Consider the following 19,027-nt stretch of genomic DNA (forward strand, 5'->3'; position numbering starts at 1 on the left):
CCTTAAGGTAGATTTGAGTGTCGTTTGCATAGACATGGTAGAGGATCCCATTTTTATTTAGGAGATTTCCCAATGGTTCCAAATAGAGATTGAACAAAGTGGGTGCAAGGATAGAGCCTTGAGGGACGCCTTGACCTACCACCAATGAAGATGAAAGACTGTTCGTTATTTTGATAATTTGGGATCTGTCCGAGAGGAAAGAGGCAAACCATTTAAGAACTGTGCCATCCAAACCCATTCTCTGTTGAAGTGTTAAGGAGAGTATTGTGATTAACAGTGTCAAAGGCTGCAGAAAGGTCTAGTAGAATCAGAAGACAAGACTCCCCTGAATCGAGTATACACAGCGCATCGTCGATCACTTGCAGCAGGGTTGTTTCAGTGCTGCAGTTTTGAATGAAACCAGACTGGAAATTGTCAAGATCATTATCCTTAATATGATGGGAAAGTTGTTTCGCTACACATCTTTCTGTGATTTTCGCAAGAAAAGGGAGGTTAGTGATGGGGCGGAAGTTGTTGAGGTCGTTCACATCAGCGCCGGGTTTTTAAAGAAGAGGGGTAACCTGTCCTGTTTTAAGGGCAACAGGAAGGGGGCCTTGACTGAGGAAGAGGTTAACCAGACTGGTCCAATAGGAAAGAGTATGGGTGTAGAAGTCCATGGCAATGTCACTAAGGATGGGGTCAAAAGAATGGTTGGAGGGCTTTGTTTCGAGGATGCATTTGAGGAGGGCATCTTCAGAGATGATGTCAAAGTTCTGCCAAATGACTAAGGATGTGCGCTCCTCTAGGGGAGTAGGATGCATGACCTGATCCACCAATGATTTCACTTTTTCGGTAATGAATATAGCGAATTCTGCTGCTTTCTTTGGAGAATCGTCAGGCTCGATGGTTGGGGGAGAGCTGTTTGGATTTTTGATGAGGTCAAATAGTTTTTGGGGTCTGAGTCGAGGAGGGTTCTGAAATGTAATGCTTTTTCATGGAAGATGTGTTTGTGGTAATTTGATCTTGCTGAACGTAGAGTAGCAAGATTAGTGGTGGATGGAGATTGTCTCCATTGTTTCTCCAGGATTCTCAGGTTCTTCCTTTATTCATAAAGGGATTTGTTGAACCAAGGTGCTGAAGGAATAGGCCTTTTCGTTTTGCTTTGAAGTGGAGCGACGTTATCAATTTCGACTGCAAGGACTGAGAGGCATTGGGAGATAGTAGACATCCAAGTTAGGGTCTAGCCTTGGAAGTGATAGCATAGCAGAATCACAGAGAGAGTCGAGGTCAATGTTTTTAGTGTTACAGAACCAGGTAGTAGTAACTTTAGGTTGGCCAAGAGTTACAGAGTGTGATAGTTGAAGAGAGAAGGGGATGAGAAAGTGGTCAGACCAGTCTACATGAATAGGGATAGCAATAGTAAGCATGTCTGCTTTAGGTATAACAAGGTCTCTGGAGCAGAGAATTGACAAAGCCGATAATACGAGCCGGGAACTCTTTAGGATTGTGAAGGAGTTTGTCAACCCTGTAGTAGGGACCCCGGTTCATTCTCATACGGAAGAATGGATCAAACAGCTCGCCGAGTTTTTTGTGACTAAAATCTCAAAGATTCAGGACACTTTTCCAACGGTGGATTCCCAAACGGCTGATGTTGTGTTAGGGGACAAGTTGACCTGTTTAGCTCCCTTACAGGCTGAACCTGGGCCCGTATTATCGGTTTTTCCCCAGTTGTCCTGTGAGACATCGCTTGAGCTGTTATCCAGGCTGCAATCTGGCTCGCCTCTAGATGTTTGTCCGGCGAAATGCCTGGGCAAGGTGGCCTCGGCGTTGAACAGTTTGCTGAACCCACTGCTTAATCTTTCATTGAGTTCAGGGGTGGTTCCACGTCAATGGAAACACGCACTCATTCTGCCGCTGATTAAGAAGCCTCTGCTCGACCCCCTGCAATGCGCTAACTATAGACCAATCTCCCTCCTCCCTGCTCTGGCGAAGGTGTTGGAGAAACATGTTCAGCATACTCTGACCACCTTTATTGAGAACAACAAACTGCTGCATGATTCCCAGTCCGGCTTTCGTGCGAATTATAGCACGGAGACGGCTCTGGTAGAGGTTACCGACGCCATCAGGGAGACGCTCGATCATGGGGGAAAGGCTATGCTAGTTATGTTGGACCTATCGGCGGCATTCGACACCGTCCCACACGCAGGTCTTCTCTCAAGACTTAGGGAGATTGGTCTGCGTGGGACGGTGTTGGATTGGTTTCAATCCTTTCTTGCCGACCGCCGACAGGTGATCTGGGCTCCGCCGTTTTCGGCCGAAATGCATCCGCTGGAGGTGGGGGTGCCTCAGGGTTCTATCCTGAGCCCCACCATCTTCAACATATACATGGCCCCTCTTGCGGAGGTAGCGGAGGCGTTTGGGGCCCGGGTCATCTCATACGCTGATGACACCCAGCTCTTGTTCACCTGCAGGAAGGGAGAGGCCTTTAGCGGCGGCAGAATCAAGGACTGTCTGAGTGCAGTCTTTGCGTGGTTTCAACGGCACAGCCTGAAATGCAACTCAGACAAATCTGAGCTGCTTTTTTTCGGCTGTGCCCCTGATCCGGGCTGGAAGACATGGTGGCCCCAGGACATGTCCCCCCCAGAGAAGCCATCTTCTCAGGTAAAAAATCTCGGAGTGGTGTTTGACGATGATCTATCTTTCTGTCCACACATCCTGGGATTAGCAGGGAAATGTTTCAGCATCCTTAAGATGCTCAGGAAATTCCTTCCTCTACTTTCACTGCAGTACCGTAGGAATGTAGTCCAGGCGCTCGTGGGCTCCCGCCTGGACTATGCGAATGCACTTTTTGCAGGCCTACCTAAGTATCTGTTATCCAGACTGCAGATCGTTCAGAATTCGGCGGCCAGAGCTATCTATGGGCTGCCCAGGAGAGCTAGTGCCTCTGCGCTTCTGGCTAGGCTGCACTGGCTCCCAATTTTGGGGAGAATTAGATTTAAACTCCTCACTCTGGCTTTTAAAGCCCTTCATGCGATTGGCCCTAACTATCTGAGGAAGCGTATTGTTTTCTATGTGCCGCGGAGGCCGCTGAGGTCGGCGGACCAGGCTAAAATGGAGGTGCCTGTGGTCAAACGTGTTCGGATGGGAGGTCGTTCCTTCCAATACGTGACAGCTTGCTTGTGGAACGAGCTCCCACTCTCCCTTCGGAAAATGAACAACCTCCTGGCTTTCAGGAAGGAGTTGAAGACTCTGTTGTTCACTAAGTAACCCGCTGTGACTGTAGTAGGTTTGTGCCTTTGGTTTCTTGTTCTCTGGGCCTCTTTGCCAAAGCGCCGGGACACCCTTCTGGGGTAGCCGTGCGCTCAAAAAGTGCGGCCTAACATAACAGAATTGAGCCCTTAGAGTGTGTTGTTTCAGTGCAGTATTGGATAAGATCATTTGCTGAGAGAAAGGTGGCAAGCCTAATAGCAGAGGAATCTTCCAATGAGCCCCAGTGAAGATTGAAGTCTCCCAGGAAGGTCTGTTTGTCACTTTGTGAATATTGGTCGCTGATGAAGTTGGTGAGTTCCTCCAAAAAAGAAGAGCAGCCACCAGGCGGGTGATAAATGGCATGAAATCTGAAGGGTGAGCAGTGTTGCATTCGAAGCTCAAGAGACAGGCATTCGAATGTACGGTAGGAGCTGTTAAGAAAAGCCTTAAGTTGAAGGGAGTTTTTAAAGATGATTGCAACACGTTCCCCAACTTTGTCTGTTCTGTCATTTCCAAAGATAGAATAGTCGGTGGGTAACAGAAGATCAAAAATAGAATGAGAGGTGTTGTTGAATCAGGTCTCTGTGAGGGAGAGCATGTCGAGATTGTGGAGAATGAGGGTGTCAGAAAATTCCAGTTTGTGTTTCATTGTAGATATGCAGTTGTGGAGCAAACAGCGTAACTCTGACGAGACTGTTTTGGTGACGGGGAGATTGGGCATTGAGGGGTGATAAGGATAATCTGGCACGTGCATTAAGGATGGCTTTTGTGATTCCTTAATTGCGATTATTAAGGAATCGCAATTAAGGAATCGCAAAAGCCTATGCATGTAGGAATCGCTAACAAAATAGCAATTCCTAAACATTCCTTAATTGCAACTCGCAAATTGCGAGTCGCAATTAAGGAATGGCTTCCCATTCATTCCTATGGGCCTAGAGACCTGTTTTATTTTTTGGTAATTTGCAAACCCTGATAGCGCAATCATTATTTTAAATTGCTTCTAGCATTGCATTTAAGTAATCGTAATTTGCAGTTCCTTAAATGCAATTGCAATTTGCGATTTTTGCATTTGGGATGATGCATCCCAAATGAAAAAATACCGGTCGCAAATGGGCGGATTCTGAGAATCTGCCCTTTTGCGACTAGTTTTTAGTTTGATGCATGGGGCCCCAATGTTCTTGTAAGAGGGTGCCAGGGAGGAATAAGGCAGATGATTAGTTCTGACAGAAGAGATGGTCGGAATAGTGTAAAGAGTAGACTTACTTGGAGAGGAAAGTGGAAGGGGGGTGGCGTTAGAGATCTTGTAACTAGCCAGTAGATTAGCGACGTTTGCAGAAAACAGATTGTGATTGGCTTTTTTGGGGCATGGGTGCAAGGTGCTTCTTGGAAGTTTGGGGAAGTGAGTATCTGCCAAGGGAATTGGGGTGTTTGGAAATGTGGATATCTTAGCCCTTAAGAGTGAGATGGTAGCTTCAAGCTGGGAGATGGAGGTGATGAGAAATCCTAACTAATTTTCCAGAGATAGTAGGGCTGAGCACGGAATGTTAGGTGGCTTGATGGATACAGGAGGGAGTGCAATTGGCAAGGGAGGGCAGGGAGAGGGTGGGTGCGGGGGGTATTGGGGTACAAGGTTAAAGGGTGGAGATAGATGGTGGTTGAGAGAGGATGTTGGTGCATCTGAGGTGAAAAGAGAGTAATCTTTGCTGATGTTGAAAAGAGGAGAAGAAGTGAGGTCATATTTAGGAGGAGACAGGTGAGGAGCAAGGAGGGAGGGCAGAAAGTAGGGAGGGGAAATAGGGTAGTCAAAGAATGGCAGGAGGTTTGGGGAGACGAGAGGAGAAGGGGATGGAAAGGTAAGGTTCTATTGTGAAGCGCTCTGACACCTTTGGGTAAAGTCTGCGCTATATAAAAATGCATTAAATAAATAAATAGTAAATAAATAAATGTAGCAAGACGCTTGTCTATCTAGCAACCGTAAAAGTTACAGTAGGCCATGGTTAATGAGCCTGTAGTGGGTTGTATTTCTCTATTTTGCTTTATGATGTATTCCTGTGGCCTCGCGCTGGGAGTGTGCATTTGCAGGGGTTCGATCGGCTTCTGTTAGATGCGGATCGAAGCTCTGAGGGTGCGCTGCTCCTTCCCGTGGCTGAAGGTTTGCCTAATAAACTTACCTGCTAATTCGAAGAAGATCGGCGTCTTCGTATTCATTTCAACTTACCACATTTTGCAGACGACCGGGAATCAGTTTCAGCCACCTGATTCAGCTGAAGAACACCACGCAGTGGGGTCACCTCGCCAGTAGCTGTTGTCGACTTTCATTGGCGTATATCTGATAACGGAAACTTGGCCGGTTTCCCTGATGACAGACGGAGACTGGTAGGACCCTCTTCGCATAATTTTGCTGCTGTTTTGGCTGATTTTGCTTCTTAGATTGTTGGCGGCTCGCGCATGACTCTTGCGCCATGCTGAAGGTTCGAAGTTGGCATGCTCATCTGTTTTCAAGCGTAATTGAGCATTGATTACGTGGATTGATGTGCTCACGCTGCGTGAGTACGTACGGCAGCCATCTTGGCTTGGGTTATAACTCAAGTCTATCAGGAGGTCGCGATCAACTGATTGTGCATCGCGGTGATGCGCACACCTTTAGGTTCTCATTGTGTCTTCAGTCTGCGCGCATTTTGGTGGTGCGCACACCATTCAGTGGGCAATTTTTCTTCATGATTCATTCAGTGGGCAATTTTTCTTCATGATTCATTCAGTGGGCAATTTTTCTTCATATTACATTCTGCCAGTTCGCGCATCACGGTGATGCGCTCACCTATCTAATTGTGATTCTTCACAGGCAAGCACCTCTGTCATTTCATCAACCACCTTCTGGTTAGAAACTTCTGCTTTGGCCTTCAAACTCTGCGGTATTTACTTTATTTTGATTAATAATTTGGATTTCAAGATTAAATTAAAGTACTCTTTCAACTACGGCTACGGCACAACAAATCACTCAGCCTCCCCCATTTCTGGGGAAACCTGGCAAGCCATGTATGCCCTGGTCAGAGTGGTTTCGTTTGAGAATCACTTGGTGGCTATTGATGCCACAGAGTGCAGTCCTGCTCGCAAATTTGCATTGTTTTGGGCAGTTTGGGCCAAGCTGCTTAACGTATTTTTTTTTTTGTAAATTCTTTTTATTAACAAAATTTGAAACATTTGGTCACTTCACAGTTTAAAATCAATAGAGTTACAGTGTTCGGCCACAAGCCCCTGGCCCGCCTCTCGGTGCAATAAGGTTTAACATAACAGGATATGAGAGTGTCCATTGTCTTATGGGGATACCATTTCTACTGGGGAAGAGGGGACTGGGGGCTCGCAGATGTTGCCCCGGTATGCATTCCAAGGAGACCAGATCGCCACCCACTTCCCGGGGCACCCCCTCGAGACATATACTATCTTTTCCTGCAGCATGCACCAATCCATGTCTTTTTTCCATGCTCCAAGCGACGGCGGCGTATCTGCCCCCCAGAGGCGCACTATATTGCGTTTTGCAACCGTCAGGCCTAGTGTTACCCATATTCTGCCCTTAACCGGTAGGTCCGTGGGCTCCCAGATGTTTAGGAGGCATCGTTTGGCCTCAGGCCGCGACCTCAGCCCCCACACCTTGCTTATACAGTCGTGTATCTTTGCCCAGTATGTTTGAACCTGCGGGCACTCCCATAGCACATGAAGAAATGTCCCCCTCTCCCCACACTGCCTCCGGCAGAGCCCGTCCACACTCCTCCCCATCAACACCAACCTGGTGACCGAAATATACACCCGGTGCAGTACCTTGAGTTGCACGAGCCGCAGTTTTGCAGATATCGCCACCTCTTTTGGGGACGATAGCGCCTCTCTCCATTCCTCCTCGTCAATTTCAAGGCCATCCGCCTCCCACCTCCCCTTGAGGGGCCCCAGCGGGTCCGGGGAGTGATGTACTAGTTTTTTGTAGGTGAGGGATATCACCCTCTCGGGCAAATGACCGTCCAGCAGTCTGTCCTCTAGGGGGGAGGAATCTGGGAGCGACGTCCCCGGTGGTATATTGGACTGAAGAGAGTGGCGGACCTGCATATACCGGAAGAGCTCCGAGGGCGCTAAATCATGCGATTGCTGTAGTGAGGCAAAGGGTACCACTCCCCCAGCCCCCCAAAGGTCACCTATGCGGGATATACCAATCAAGTCCCAGTTTCGAAAGCCCTTGGAGCGTCCAAGTGATCCGAGCTGCTCCGACACCCACAGTGGGGTTGCTTTCGTCAGTTTGCCAGCCCACCCCAGCCGTCGGGTGACAACATGCCACAGTTGGACCGAGTGTTGTGTGGGTCCCGTGAGGTGGAACTTCGTGGGTCGCGAATAGAGCGCCGCCTCAAAATTCCCTCCGGGGAGGAGCCACCTATCCATCCCATAGACCGGGTCGTCCCCACTGCCGTACGTACCCTGGTTGATGGCCGCAAGGTGAGCTGCCCAGTAATATTTACGGATGTCCGGAAGGGCAATGCCCCCATCGTACCACCCCAAAGTGAGTTTCTGGAGAGAGATGTGCGGCGTACCATTCCACAGCAGGTCCCTCTGGGCGGCTTCAATCTCTGCAAAATATTTATGTGGTACTAGATCTCGGTAGTTTTGGAGCGCATATAAAAACCGCGGCAGGGCCATCATTTTGAATAGGGCCGCACGCCCCAGCAATGTCAGAGGGAGCCTCCTCCACACTGAGACATCCCTCTGGAACCGCCGCAGAGGCGGCCTAAGGTTGGCCTCAAAACGCGTTCTGGCATCCTTGGAGATATAGATTCCAAGATATCGGAAACCCTCCGCGGCTATCTGGATCGGGCAGTCACTTGGAACCAGCGGTGGGGCCCCATGCAACACGTAGAGCAAAGACTTCCCCCAGTTAATTTGGTAGCCGGAGTTCCCCCCAATGCTTGTGAGGATGTCCAGTGCCACCCGGAGTGACCTCGCTGGGGAGGCAAGATAAAGCAGGATGTCGTCTGCATACAGCGAGATCCTGTCCTCCCATCCCTCTGCCCATTTCAGCCCTCGGATCGAGGGATCCTGTCTTATCCAGGCAGCAAGAGGCTCTAAGCAGAGCGCAAACAGTAGGTGCGAGAGGGGGCAACCCTGTCTTGTCCCCCTCTCAAGGGGGAAGACCTCAGAACTCCTGTTGTTTACAACTACCTGCGCCAGGGGTTCGGTGTAGAGGAGGCGCACCCACCCGATAAAGACAGGTCCGAATCCCAGCTTCGTGAGGACCGCCATCATATAGGGCCATTCCAGGGTATCGAAAGCCATGGCAGCATCCAAGGACACCACCACCGCGTCCTCCTGGATCGTGTGGCAGCGTGCCATCACCCCATGAAGCCGCTGCAGATTAAGGGCCGTGTTCTGGTGCGGCATGAAGCCCGACTGGTCGGGATGAACCAGTTTAGTGAGTAGTGGTTTGAGCCGGTTCGCCAGAAGCTTAGCCAATATCTTAGGCTCCGCGTTCAGCAGTGATATAGGCCTATAGGAGGAGCAGCAATCCCTGGGTTTCCCTTCCTTAGGGATAGCCACCAAGGTGGCAATGCGCTGGTCTCTGGGTAATATCCCCTGCCCCCTACTCTCTTCAAACATATCTTTGAGGTGTGTGCCCAGGCAGTCAGGCCGAAGCTTGTAAAGCTCAATGGGCAGGCCATTTGGACCCAAGGCCTTCCCTGCCCGCAGGTCCCCAATAGCTTTGGCCAGTTCGGCGACTGTAAGGTCGCCGTCCAACACCTCGCGATCCACCTCTGAGAGCACCGGCAGTCTAATATCCTTCAGGAGCGCGGCTGAGTCCTGCTCTGACCGGTCCGTGCCTTTGCTGTATACACTCTTGAAATGTGCAGCAAACTCGTCTATTATCGCCTGCGGCTCGGTAAGGGGGAGGTCCCCCGCAGATCGGATTTCAGCCACCACCCTCTGTGCCAGTTGTTTTTTGTCGAGCCAAGCGATGAGCTTCCCCGCCTTGTCCCCCTGATCATACAGTCGTCCCCCTGTGTGTCGGGCTAGCGTCTTTGTGGCCTCTGTGGCGAGGGCCTTGTATTCGGCTGCCTTCAACAGCATCTGATGCTGGGCCGTCGGGGTCCCGCGCGCTTGTGCCTCTCCTTCTAATGTGAGAAGGTCCTGCTCCACCCCAGCATCTGCGCCTCCCTCGCTTTTCGTTGTCCGGCGATTTGTGAGAGGGCCTCCCCCCGCACCACCGTCTTAAATGCCTCCCAGAGGGTAGTTGGGTCTTCCACCGTCCCGACATTATCAGTAAAGTAGCGATCAATTGCACGCGCCAGAGACTTCTTAAGCTCAGGATTACGCAGCCACCAGGGATTTATGGGCGCAACGCAACCCACCCTCTTCTCCCCGAACGTGAGCTGTGCCCATAGCGGAGAATGGTCCGATATACCCCTGGCCAAATGTTTGACCTCTTGAACCACGGTATCATGCTGCAGGAGAGTAAGGAGGTAGTCTATTCTGGAGAATGTGTGATGAGGCCCCGAGAAGAACGTGTATTGCAATTGAGTGGGGTGGCGCAGGTGCCACAGATCGACCAGCCCATATGCCTCCAGTAGATTGGTCAGCCACAATTGCCCTGGGGCGATGTCTCGTGGCGGCTGTCTATCCAAGTCCCCAGAAGCTACCGCATTAAAATCTCCCCCAATTAAGAGCCGTCCCTCAGGGAGGGAGAGGAGGAGCGCCCCCAGGTCTTGATAAGACTGGTTCTGGAGACCAGGCGGAATGTACACCGTCACCAGATTGAGAGTGTGGCCCTCCCATCTACCCGTGAGTACCACGAATCGGCCCAACGTGTCAGTGTGCGTATGCTCAATTGCCATCGGGAAGTTACGGCGTACAAGAATGCCCACCCCTCGTGACCCCGACGTGAAGCCCGCGTGTGTGGCTAATGTGTACCCCCACCTGTTAAGCGCCTGGCAGGTATTACCAATAAGGTGCGTCTCCTGCAGTAGGACCACATCCGGGAGATGCCTTTTGAGGAATTGGAGTACGATACTCCTCTTAAGCTTGTCCCCCAACCCATTCACATTCCAACTAAGCACTTTGATACTTTTATCCCACTTCATAGCCATTTCCACAGATAATGCAGAGTTGACGCCCTGAGCTCGCGGCCCCCTGACCTCCATTATTGAGATCGAATTCGCGTGACCAGACAACACTCCCACCTCCCAGCATAACCTTACTAACAACCTCAAAAACTTCCCGCCCCCCCTGCCTCCCACCCCTCCCTGCTGCCCTGCTGTGTAGGCTTACAACTACCCACATCCCCCAACTAGCAGAGCGCCTTTCGCCCTGAACAAGAAGGAGAGATAGCCCCTTCCTCCTGCTAACTTATTGGTGAGGCATGCGCTGGCGCCCGCTCCAGCCGGTGGACGCCCCCCCCTTTACCAATGTCTATAGTGTTCTACAACCCATGCGGGCCCGCCACCACGGTGGTCACTGTGTCCCCTGCCGCCCCTCCCCGCCCCTCCCTCGAGTGGGAACGCCAATGTTCACCGCCAGTGAGGCAGAGCCCCCTTGTTCAGCCTGCTAGGTGTATCCCAGCGCCACCCCCACTCAAGGCACCCCCCCACAGACACCCCGGCAGGGAGGCCTCCACCTCTGTAGAAGCCATCATGGGCATAACCCCCCCCCCACAATGTCTCAGAGGAAAATCATACATTACAGTGCAGCAGTCAATTAGCAGGGGAGCCCTCCGCTCCGAGTCACCCATGTCCCCGCTGTCTTCAGAGGCCAGCCATATCCGGACTGCGGGATCGTGAACGCCACGAGCATTGGCTTGTCTTGTCCAGCTCCGGCCCGCCAACCCAGGGGGGCTGCGAGCCGGTGCGGGCAGCGCCTCCCTCGTCCCTCGGCGCACCGCCCGACTTTGGCGACATTCCCCGGACTAGCCAGTCCTGGACCTCTGTGGGTGTAGTAAAGAAGAGGGATTTGCCGCCAGCGATGACCTTGAGCTTCGCTGGAAAAAAAATCATGTACTTGATGCCCCTCTCCCGCAGGGCTGCCTTCACCCCTTCAAACGATCGGCGCTCCAGTTGTACCTTAAGTGTGAAGTCCGGAAAGAACCTGACCGTTGCATTTTCGTACTTTAGGTCTCCTTTCTGTCGAGCCGCCTGCAGAATTGCGTCCCGGTCTCGGTAGTTAAGGATCCGCGCTATAATGGTTCGCGGCGGACCGGCGCACGGTGCGCCCTCTCCACGGAGAACATGGCGGATAGGCGTTTCGGCTTCAGATTGTTAAGGATGAGGTCCTCAAGAAACAAGTCCATGCTCGGCCCCTCCAAACCCTCCGGGACCCCCACTACCCGGACATTGTTTCTTCGGGGCCCTCCCCTCCTGATCCTCCAGCTTCAGGGCCACCTGGCGGTGTTGGTGGACAAGATCGTTTACCCTTTGCTCAAGTTTCTTGGAGGAGGCCTTGAGCTCCGCAATCTCAGTCTCGTTGGCCCTGGCTTTATCCGACGTTTTATTGAGGTCCGTGCGCAAAAGGTTCATTTCAATGGACATTTTATCAATTTTGGATTCCAGTGTGGTCCCCATGGTCTGAATGGCAGTCAGGATGGCCGCCAGGGAGGGCTCAGCCGCCATCTCCCGCTCCCCGGACATCGCCTCGGTCTGGGAGGCCTGTCTCGGGACCACGTACTTGTCCAATTTGTTGGACTGGGCCGCCGCCGCTCCCTTAGGCCTCATGGCTCGATCCCCTAGCGGCACCCCCTGGCCAGCGACTGCTGCGACCCTCCGGGTTTGACCTCCGTCCGGGCCCACGATGCTTCCCGGCCCCACAGTTCCAATTGCGCACAGCCACCAGCGGATCTCAGCAGACCGGGGCGCGCTCCGCCACTCCACCGCTCCCGGGATGTCTCCGAATCCGGCCAAGGACGGGCAGGGGGGGGGGGGGAGTCCACCAAAGAAAGAGGGGAAGGTATCACCCAGTCCAGGAGCCCACTTCACGGATCCTATCAAGAGGCAGCCTGAGGACAAAACCAACGGGGGGCCCCGAGCCGGCTCTCCCCCAGCCCTACTGTGCGTCCGGCCCTCTCCACCGGGTCTCACAGGATCGCCGCTTACCCGTCAGGGGACGGGGGGGCCAAAGACGCCCACACGGTCTTCAAATCCCACCGGTCACCCCCCACCTCACATGTGTCGAGCAGGGGCGGAGAGGCAGGTTCCCCAGGCACCTTCTTCTCCGGGTGCCCCCCAATGGCCGCCAGTCTCACTGCCTCACCTCTGCCTCCTAGGATATGCAGCTGTCGTGGTGGGGCGGCCGTGTCGCCACCGGGAGGGTCGCCCCTCGATCTCCGGGCCAGTCTCTCCCCGCAACCCCTAAGGGCACCGCCCCCACCGCCGACCGCAGATCCGGGGATGCAGCGCCTCAGCGCGAGCCGCAGGCCTCCAAGCCGCCGTGGCGCCGGGGCGTCGCGCAGCCTCCTCCAGCCGACCTTGATCCACTCACCAGCGTCGCTAGACCCGGCCGCTGTAACTCCGCGGCGGAGGCGTCCCCAGCTCTCGGGGTCAGAACATCACAGAGCGCTGGTCACAGGCAGGGTCCCCGCACCCCGTGGCCGCCTTGCATGGGCGATTGTGATCGGATATTTGCGGGAAGGGAGCGCGCTTCGACGGAGCCTCAAACTAAGCGCCCATTTTCGCCGGCGCTTAGCCACACCCCCCCGCTTAACGTATTTTTGACAGTTTGCCTCTAATTCCTCCTCCTACTGGCCAATCTGGTGACAGGCACTGGAATATTTCTTTAGAGGCTATCGTAAGACTTAAAAAGCAATTTTCTGAACCTCTTAATATAATGCTGGAAAGGCATACATTTTACAAGCGCAAACAGGGTGATGAGGAAAAAGTGGAAGAATACATATCATTTCTAAGGGTCCTGGCTACTACTTGTGGGTTCGAGCCTTTATTGGACGATTTCATCAGTGACTAATTTGTTTTTAATTTTGTGCTTCACACAAGATAAAAGTAAGGATTCTGAGCTGTAAAAATCCTCCTCTCTCTGAAGTAATTGATTTAGCTTTAAGTATTGAGATGTCTGTCATTTCTACTAAGGCCATGCAAACAAGAGCTCCTGTTAAAGTTAATCTGGTTTCTGAGAAAGAAGTGGTCTCGGAGGATAGTTTGCCTGCTGTAGGAGTAAAAGATAAGTCTACGAAATTTGTCCAAAAGAAAGGCCAACCTTATTGTTATAGATGTGGTTTGAAATTCCACATTGGTAATTTTCCTGGCTGTCCAGCGCTGGGTAAGCGATGTTCTATTTGTAAAAAAATGGGCCATTTTCAAAAAGTTTACAACAGTCAGAAAAACCCTATCCAAGTGAACAGTGTGAACGTTGAAATGGACAGGTGTGTGGAGTCCTTTGTTAATTTACCTTTTACATTGGATTATAATGCTGATATTTTGGAAATTAAAGGTCCCTTATATGACGCTTTAATTGAGGGTGTGGAAACCAAGGTTATGGCTGACTCTGGATCTCCGATAACAATCCTTCGTGATTCTTACTTCTATGAGAACTGGGACAAAAAGGTTACTTTGTCTCATACAGATGTGAACCCGAAGGCCTTCGGAGAGAAGGACATTGACATTTTGGTGGTTTTTATGTCTAATGTTGAGATCTTGGGCCGCAATATTTCTACTATAGTGTACGTGGCTGTAAAGGGGACGAACATTGTGAGCTGAAAGATCTTGCTAGGTTGGGCCTGTATTTAGTGCCAGGAGAAGATAATCCAATTAGAGTCAAAGAAATCTCTGTGTGTAGTGTGGGTGAATCAGAATTTAATTTTAAAAGTTTGTTGGATGAACTTAAACCAGTGTTCAATGACCATGTTGGTTGCATGAAGGGATTTGCGCATAAAATTAGGTTATTTCCTAATGCTCAACCAGTGATTCACACGGTCAGGCCTGTACCTTTGAGTGTAAGAGAGGAGTTAAGATCCATGCTCTCAGGGTATCATTCAACCCACCGAATCTTCGCAATGGGTGGTCCCCATTGTCATTGCTTGCAAAAAGACTGGCGAGATTAGGCTTTGTGCGGATTTGAGGGGCCTAAATAAGATCATCTTGGTCGATTGCCACCCGCTTCCAAAAATTCATGAACTTCTAGCAAATTTGGGGGGAGCTAAATGGTTTTCCCTAATCGATCTAAAGTCTGCCTACCATCAGATTCCTCTGGCTAGGGAGTCTCAGGAACTTACAACCTTTGTTACACCTTTTCGTGCTGTTAAGTTCCTGAGGCTTCCCTTCGGCCTAACATCTACTGCTGGTGTCTTTCAGAGGATAATGGACACAGTTTTTAAGGGCATGAAAGGTGTGCAAGCCTATTTGGACGATATCCTGATCTTTTCTGAAAATTCAAAAGAACATTATGATTTGTTGAAGAAGGTGTTGTCCGCTCTGGGTGAGCATGGCATGACTGTAAGAGCGGATAAATGTAAGTTTGGAGTGAGGGAGCTGGATTATCTGGGTCATACTGTGTCTAGCGAAGGTATCAAACCAACATTTTCGGCTATCAGGCCCCTTGAAGAGGCTAAACCACCTTGTGATACAGATGCTCTGTGCTCTTTCCTGGGGCTTGCTGAGTATTACGCTAGATTAGTTGGCAATTATGCTCAAATTGTTGAGCCCCTTCACATCTAACTCAAAAAGGGCCCAAAAAAATTATGGTCTCAAGAACTGGATGGTGTGTTGGCTAAGGTAAAAGATGTTATCATTTCTGCTCAAGCATTGCATGCTTTTCATGAGGATTGCCCTTCTATGATTACAGTTCATGCAAGCATGAATGGGCTGAGGGCTGTGCTCAGTCAAAGAGTGAATGGCAAGGAGAAAACTGTGGCGTTTGCATCAAGAAACACTTCGAGCGAAATTACAGCACCATTGAGTGCGAGGCGTTGGCTTGTGTTTGGGCAGCTCAAAAATTCAAAATGTATATTTGGGGCCGCAAGTTTGAAATCTTTATGGACCACAAGCCGCTCACTTTTATTTTTAGCAAAGTCACCATTAATACTATGTCTGCTAGGTTGACTTGTTTAGTGTCTAAACTGCAAGAGTATAACTTCGATATGAAGAACATTCAGGGGGGCAAGAATTTTCGTGCTGATTGCTTGTCAAGGATGTTGATGGAGAATGATGATGAAGAAGATTTTAATGAAAATGAGGTTGAGTGTGTTGCTGTACTGGATGCAGTTGAAAATTGAAGTTCAGTCATTTCAGAAGCGGAATGGAAGATTGCCTGTTCGAATTATATTGTTCACTCCAAGGTGTTGGAATTTTCTATTAGTAAATGGCCGAAGGTGAGAAGTTTAACTGGAGAGTTGAGGAATTTCGCTTTAGTGGCTGATGAGCTTTCAGTTAAAGATGGTTTTGTGCTGAGAGGGGATAGATTTGTTCCTCCTGTTAGTCTGAGAAACTCTATTATTAGGGTTGCTCACGAGGGACATTTGGGTGTGACAAAAACGTGCATGAAAATAAAACAGCATTATTGGTGGCCTGCTTTAGATGCTCAAGTTAGAAGTTTAAGTGGATGGTTGCGAGGAATGTTTACTTTCGGATAAGCATTGGAAACTTTCAAAGTTACCTTTGCATCCAACCGAGTTTCCAGGGAAGCCTTGGGATAAAGTTGGCTTGGATTTTTCTGGTCCTTATAATGTTCTAGCGGAGGAGTTGAGGTATTTGATTTTGGCGGTGGACTATCATTCAAAATGGATGTACTACAAATTTGTGGATTCTCCTAACACAGATATTAGGATTTGCTTCTTAAAGAGTGTTTTTGTTAGAGGGAACTCCTAGGTCTTTAGTAATGGACAATGGCACTCACTTTGTGTCGGATAGGATGTATAAATTTTTACAGACTCATGATATTAAGCATTTGAAGGTGGCCATGTATTCTCCAGCTTCCAATGGACAGGTGGAACGGGGCAATAAAGTACTTAAAGAAGGTATTCAAACGGCCCTAGCTGCTGGCCTCGATGTAGTAATGTTTTTTGGAGGAAAAGGTGTGGAATTACAATACTTCGCCACACTGTACCACTGGAGTCACTCCCTTAGAGTTACTAAGGGGTCGAAAAGCAAACTCTACTTTGTTACCATCATGGCTTGACAGTAGAATATCTGTTGGTGATGGCTCTAATTTTAGGAGTGTGGCAAAAGTTGTCAATGGGAAAACAGTGGGACATGAAGAAAAGGATTAACAGGAAAGGTTATCGATGTGATTTGGGAATTTCTGTTAGTGACTGGGTTTTGTTTAAAAACCATTCAAGGTTGGAGAATCTGTGTTTTCGAATCCCGTTTGGTCTGTAAGGTTAGTAAAAGTGCTGCATTTTTGGAAGGCAAAAGTTAGTGGAACAAGAGGCACTTAGTGAAGTTGAAGAAAGATCAAGCGGAATTAATTAGAGACAAGAAGGTCTCATTGACGGAGCATGATCTTGAGTGGACGCATTGGTTGCATGATCATGAACCCGGGGTCATGCGTGAGAATGTGTGCCCCTCGGTCGATGGGCCCCTTGATGGTACTTGTGGTGATTCAGATAATTCTGTTCGGGGGTGTCGTATTAGAAAACCTCCTTCCAAGTTCAAGGATTTTGTTGCATACTGATTTTTTTTGTGGTTCATTGGGGGCTCATTTATTTATTTATTCGTGTATTAGGGGAAGGTGATGTCGTGGGTTGTATTTCTCTATTTTGCTTTATGATGTATTCCTGTGGCCTCGCGCTTGGGATGTGCATTTGCAGGGGTTCGATCGGCTTCTGTCAGATGCGGATCGAACCTCTGAGGGTGCGCTGCTCACTCCCGTGGTTGAAGCTTTGCCTAATAAACTTACCTGCTAATTCGAAGAAGACCGACGTCTTCGTATTCATTTCAACTTACCACAGAGCCCCTGCACTTGCTCCACTGCACCACTAGAGGTCGCGCTCATTACACTCAGCTCAGCACTGACCACAACTTACGACATCTGCGCAGTGGGCACGCAGCGTTGAGTGCCAGACTACGTTTCCCATCATGCTCCTTGTCTACGTCACCACGTCGTCGAAGGGGTCGTTTGTTTTTGCGTCACCACGCTCGCCTCCACACTCTGCATCCCGTCATGCACCGTGGTCGTTATCGGTGTCATTGGCTGCGCCCCCCGGTGGTGAGCTTCAAGTTTGTATCGCGCTCTGACGTCAGGCCGCAGAACGCGCGCGGCACCGAGGTGGATACTCTGTCATTGGCTACACCGGAAGAGGCCCCACGGTCCCAGGCTGCCCCGCGTCGTGACGTCAGGCCGCAGAGCGCGCGCGGCCCCGCTGTCGGTCGGTCGGTGTCCCAGGCCCAGCTCCCTGTACCATGAGCGGCAGCAGCCGGCCCCGCACCAGCTCGTTTGCCGACCCAGGGGGCGCCGCGGCTGGCGCAGGGGGCAAAGCGGGCTCCGGGGCAGGGCCACCAGGAGCGTCAGGTGGAGGAGCCGGCGGCGGATCGGGGACCAGCGCTGCAGGCTTAAATCCCAGACTGGGCCGTGAGTACCAGGGAGGGGCAATGAGGATAGTACTGGAGGGAGAGGGGCTTCAATGGCAGGGGAGTAAAGAAGGTGGGGGATACTTTCATCCGCGTGGAATGGGGGTGGGGGAGTGCACCAGGAGTGAGTTGACCTAGGTGCCCCTAAAGGATGAGAGAGAGGGCAGCCCTCTGAGTGATGAGATGAGACAGAGTAGTTCTTTGAGGAATAAGATATGGCAGCTCCCCGACGGAAGAGATAGAGCAGCCCATCAGGAGTGATGAGACCGAGCAGCCCCCAAAAGTGTGATATGTGAGAAGACAGGCCCCCTGAGGGATGAGAGGGCAAGACCCCCTGAGGGATGAGAGGGCAAGACCCCCTGAGGGATGAGAGGGCAAGACCCCCTGAGGGATGAGAGGGCAAGACCCCCTGAGGGATGAGAGGGCAAGACCCCCTGAGGGATGAGAGGGCAAGACCCTCTGAGGGATGAGAGGGCAAGACCCCCTGAGGGATGAGAGGGCAAGACCCCCTGAGGGATGAGAGGAGACACAGTAGTCCTCTGAGGGACGAGAGGAGACACAGTAGTCCTCTGAGGGACGAGAGGAGACACAGTAGTCCTCTGAGGGACGAGAGGAGACACAGTAGTCCTCTGAGGGACGAGAGGAGACACAGTAGTCCTCTGAGGGACGAGAGGAGACACAGTAGTCCTCTGAGGGACGAGAAGTGACACAGTAGTCCCCTGAGGGACGAGAAGTGACACAGTAGTCCCCTGAGGGATGAGATAAGACAGCTTCCTGAGGGATGAGATAAGACAGCTTCCTGAGGGATGAGATAGAGCAGCCCATCAGGAATGATGAGACCGAGCAGCCCCCAAAAGTGTGATATGTGAGAAGACAGACCCCTGAGGGATGAGACGAGAGACAGTAGTCCTCTGAGGGATGAGACGAGAGGCAGTAGTCCTCTGAGGGATGAGACGAGAGACAGTAGTCCTCTGAGGGATGAGATATGGCAGCTTCCTGAGGGATGAGATAGAGCAGCCCATCAGGAGTGATGAGACAGAGCAGCACCCCCCCCATGGGATGAGACATGAGGGCAGACCCCCCCCCCCCCTGTGGGATGAGACATGAACGGGCAGACACCTCCCCTCTACCCCATGGGATGAGCCACCATGAGATGGCAGACCTCTCCCCGGGGGATGAGGTAAGCGGGCAGACCCCCCTTGGGGGATGAGACGGGAGCAGGCAAACCCACCCACCCACCCCCCGCCGGTGGGATGAGACGTGAGCGG

At 51.1% G+C, this 19,027-nt stretch overlaps 1 protein-coding gene across 1 annotated transcript in view; it reads left to right on the top strand.

The window, feature by feature from the left end:
• The first annotated feature begins 17,335 nt into the window (after positions 1 to 17,335).
• GSK3A (glycogen synthase kinase 3 alpha) overlaps positions 17,336 to 19,027 on the top strand; it is a 393,550-nt gene continuing 391,858 nt past the window's right edge. The window contains exon 1 of the mRNA XM_085615588.1: positions 17,336 to 17,760. Coding sequence (XP_085471714.1) covers positions 17,592 to 17,760 — 169 coding nt within the window. The 5' untranslated portion in view covers positions 17,336 to 17,591. The remainder of the gene's footprint in view (positions 17,761 to 19,027) is intronic.

Source organism: Triturus cristatus, chromosome 7, assembly GCF_964204655.1.
Source record: "Triturus cristatus chromosome 7, aTriCri1.1, whole genome shotgun sequence".
NCBI lineage: Eukaryota > Metazoa > Chordata > Amphibia > Caudata > Salamandridae > Triturus > Triturus cristatus.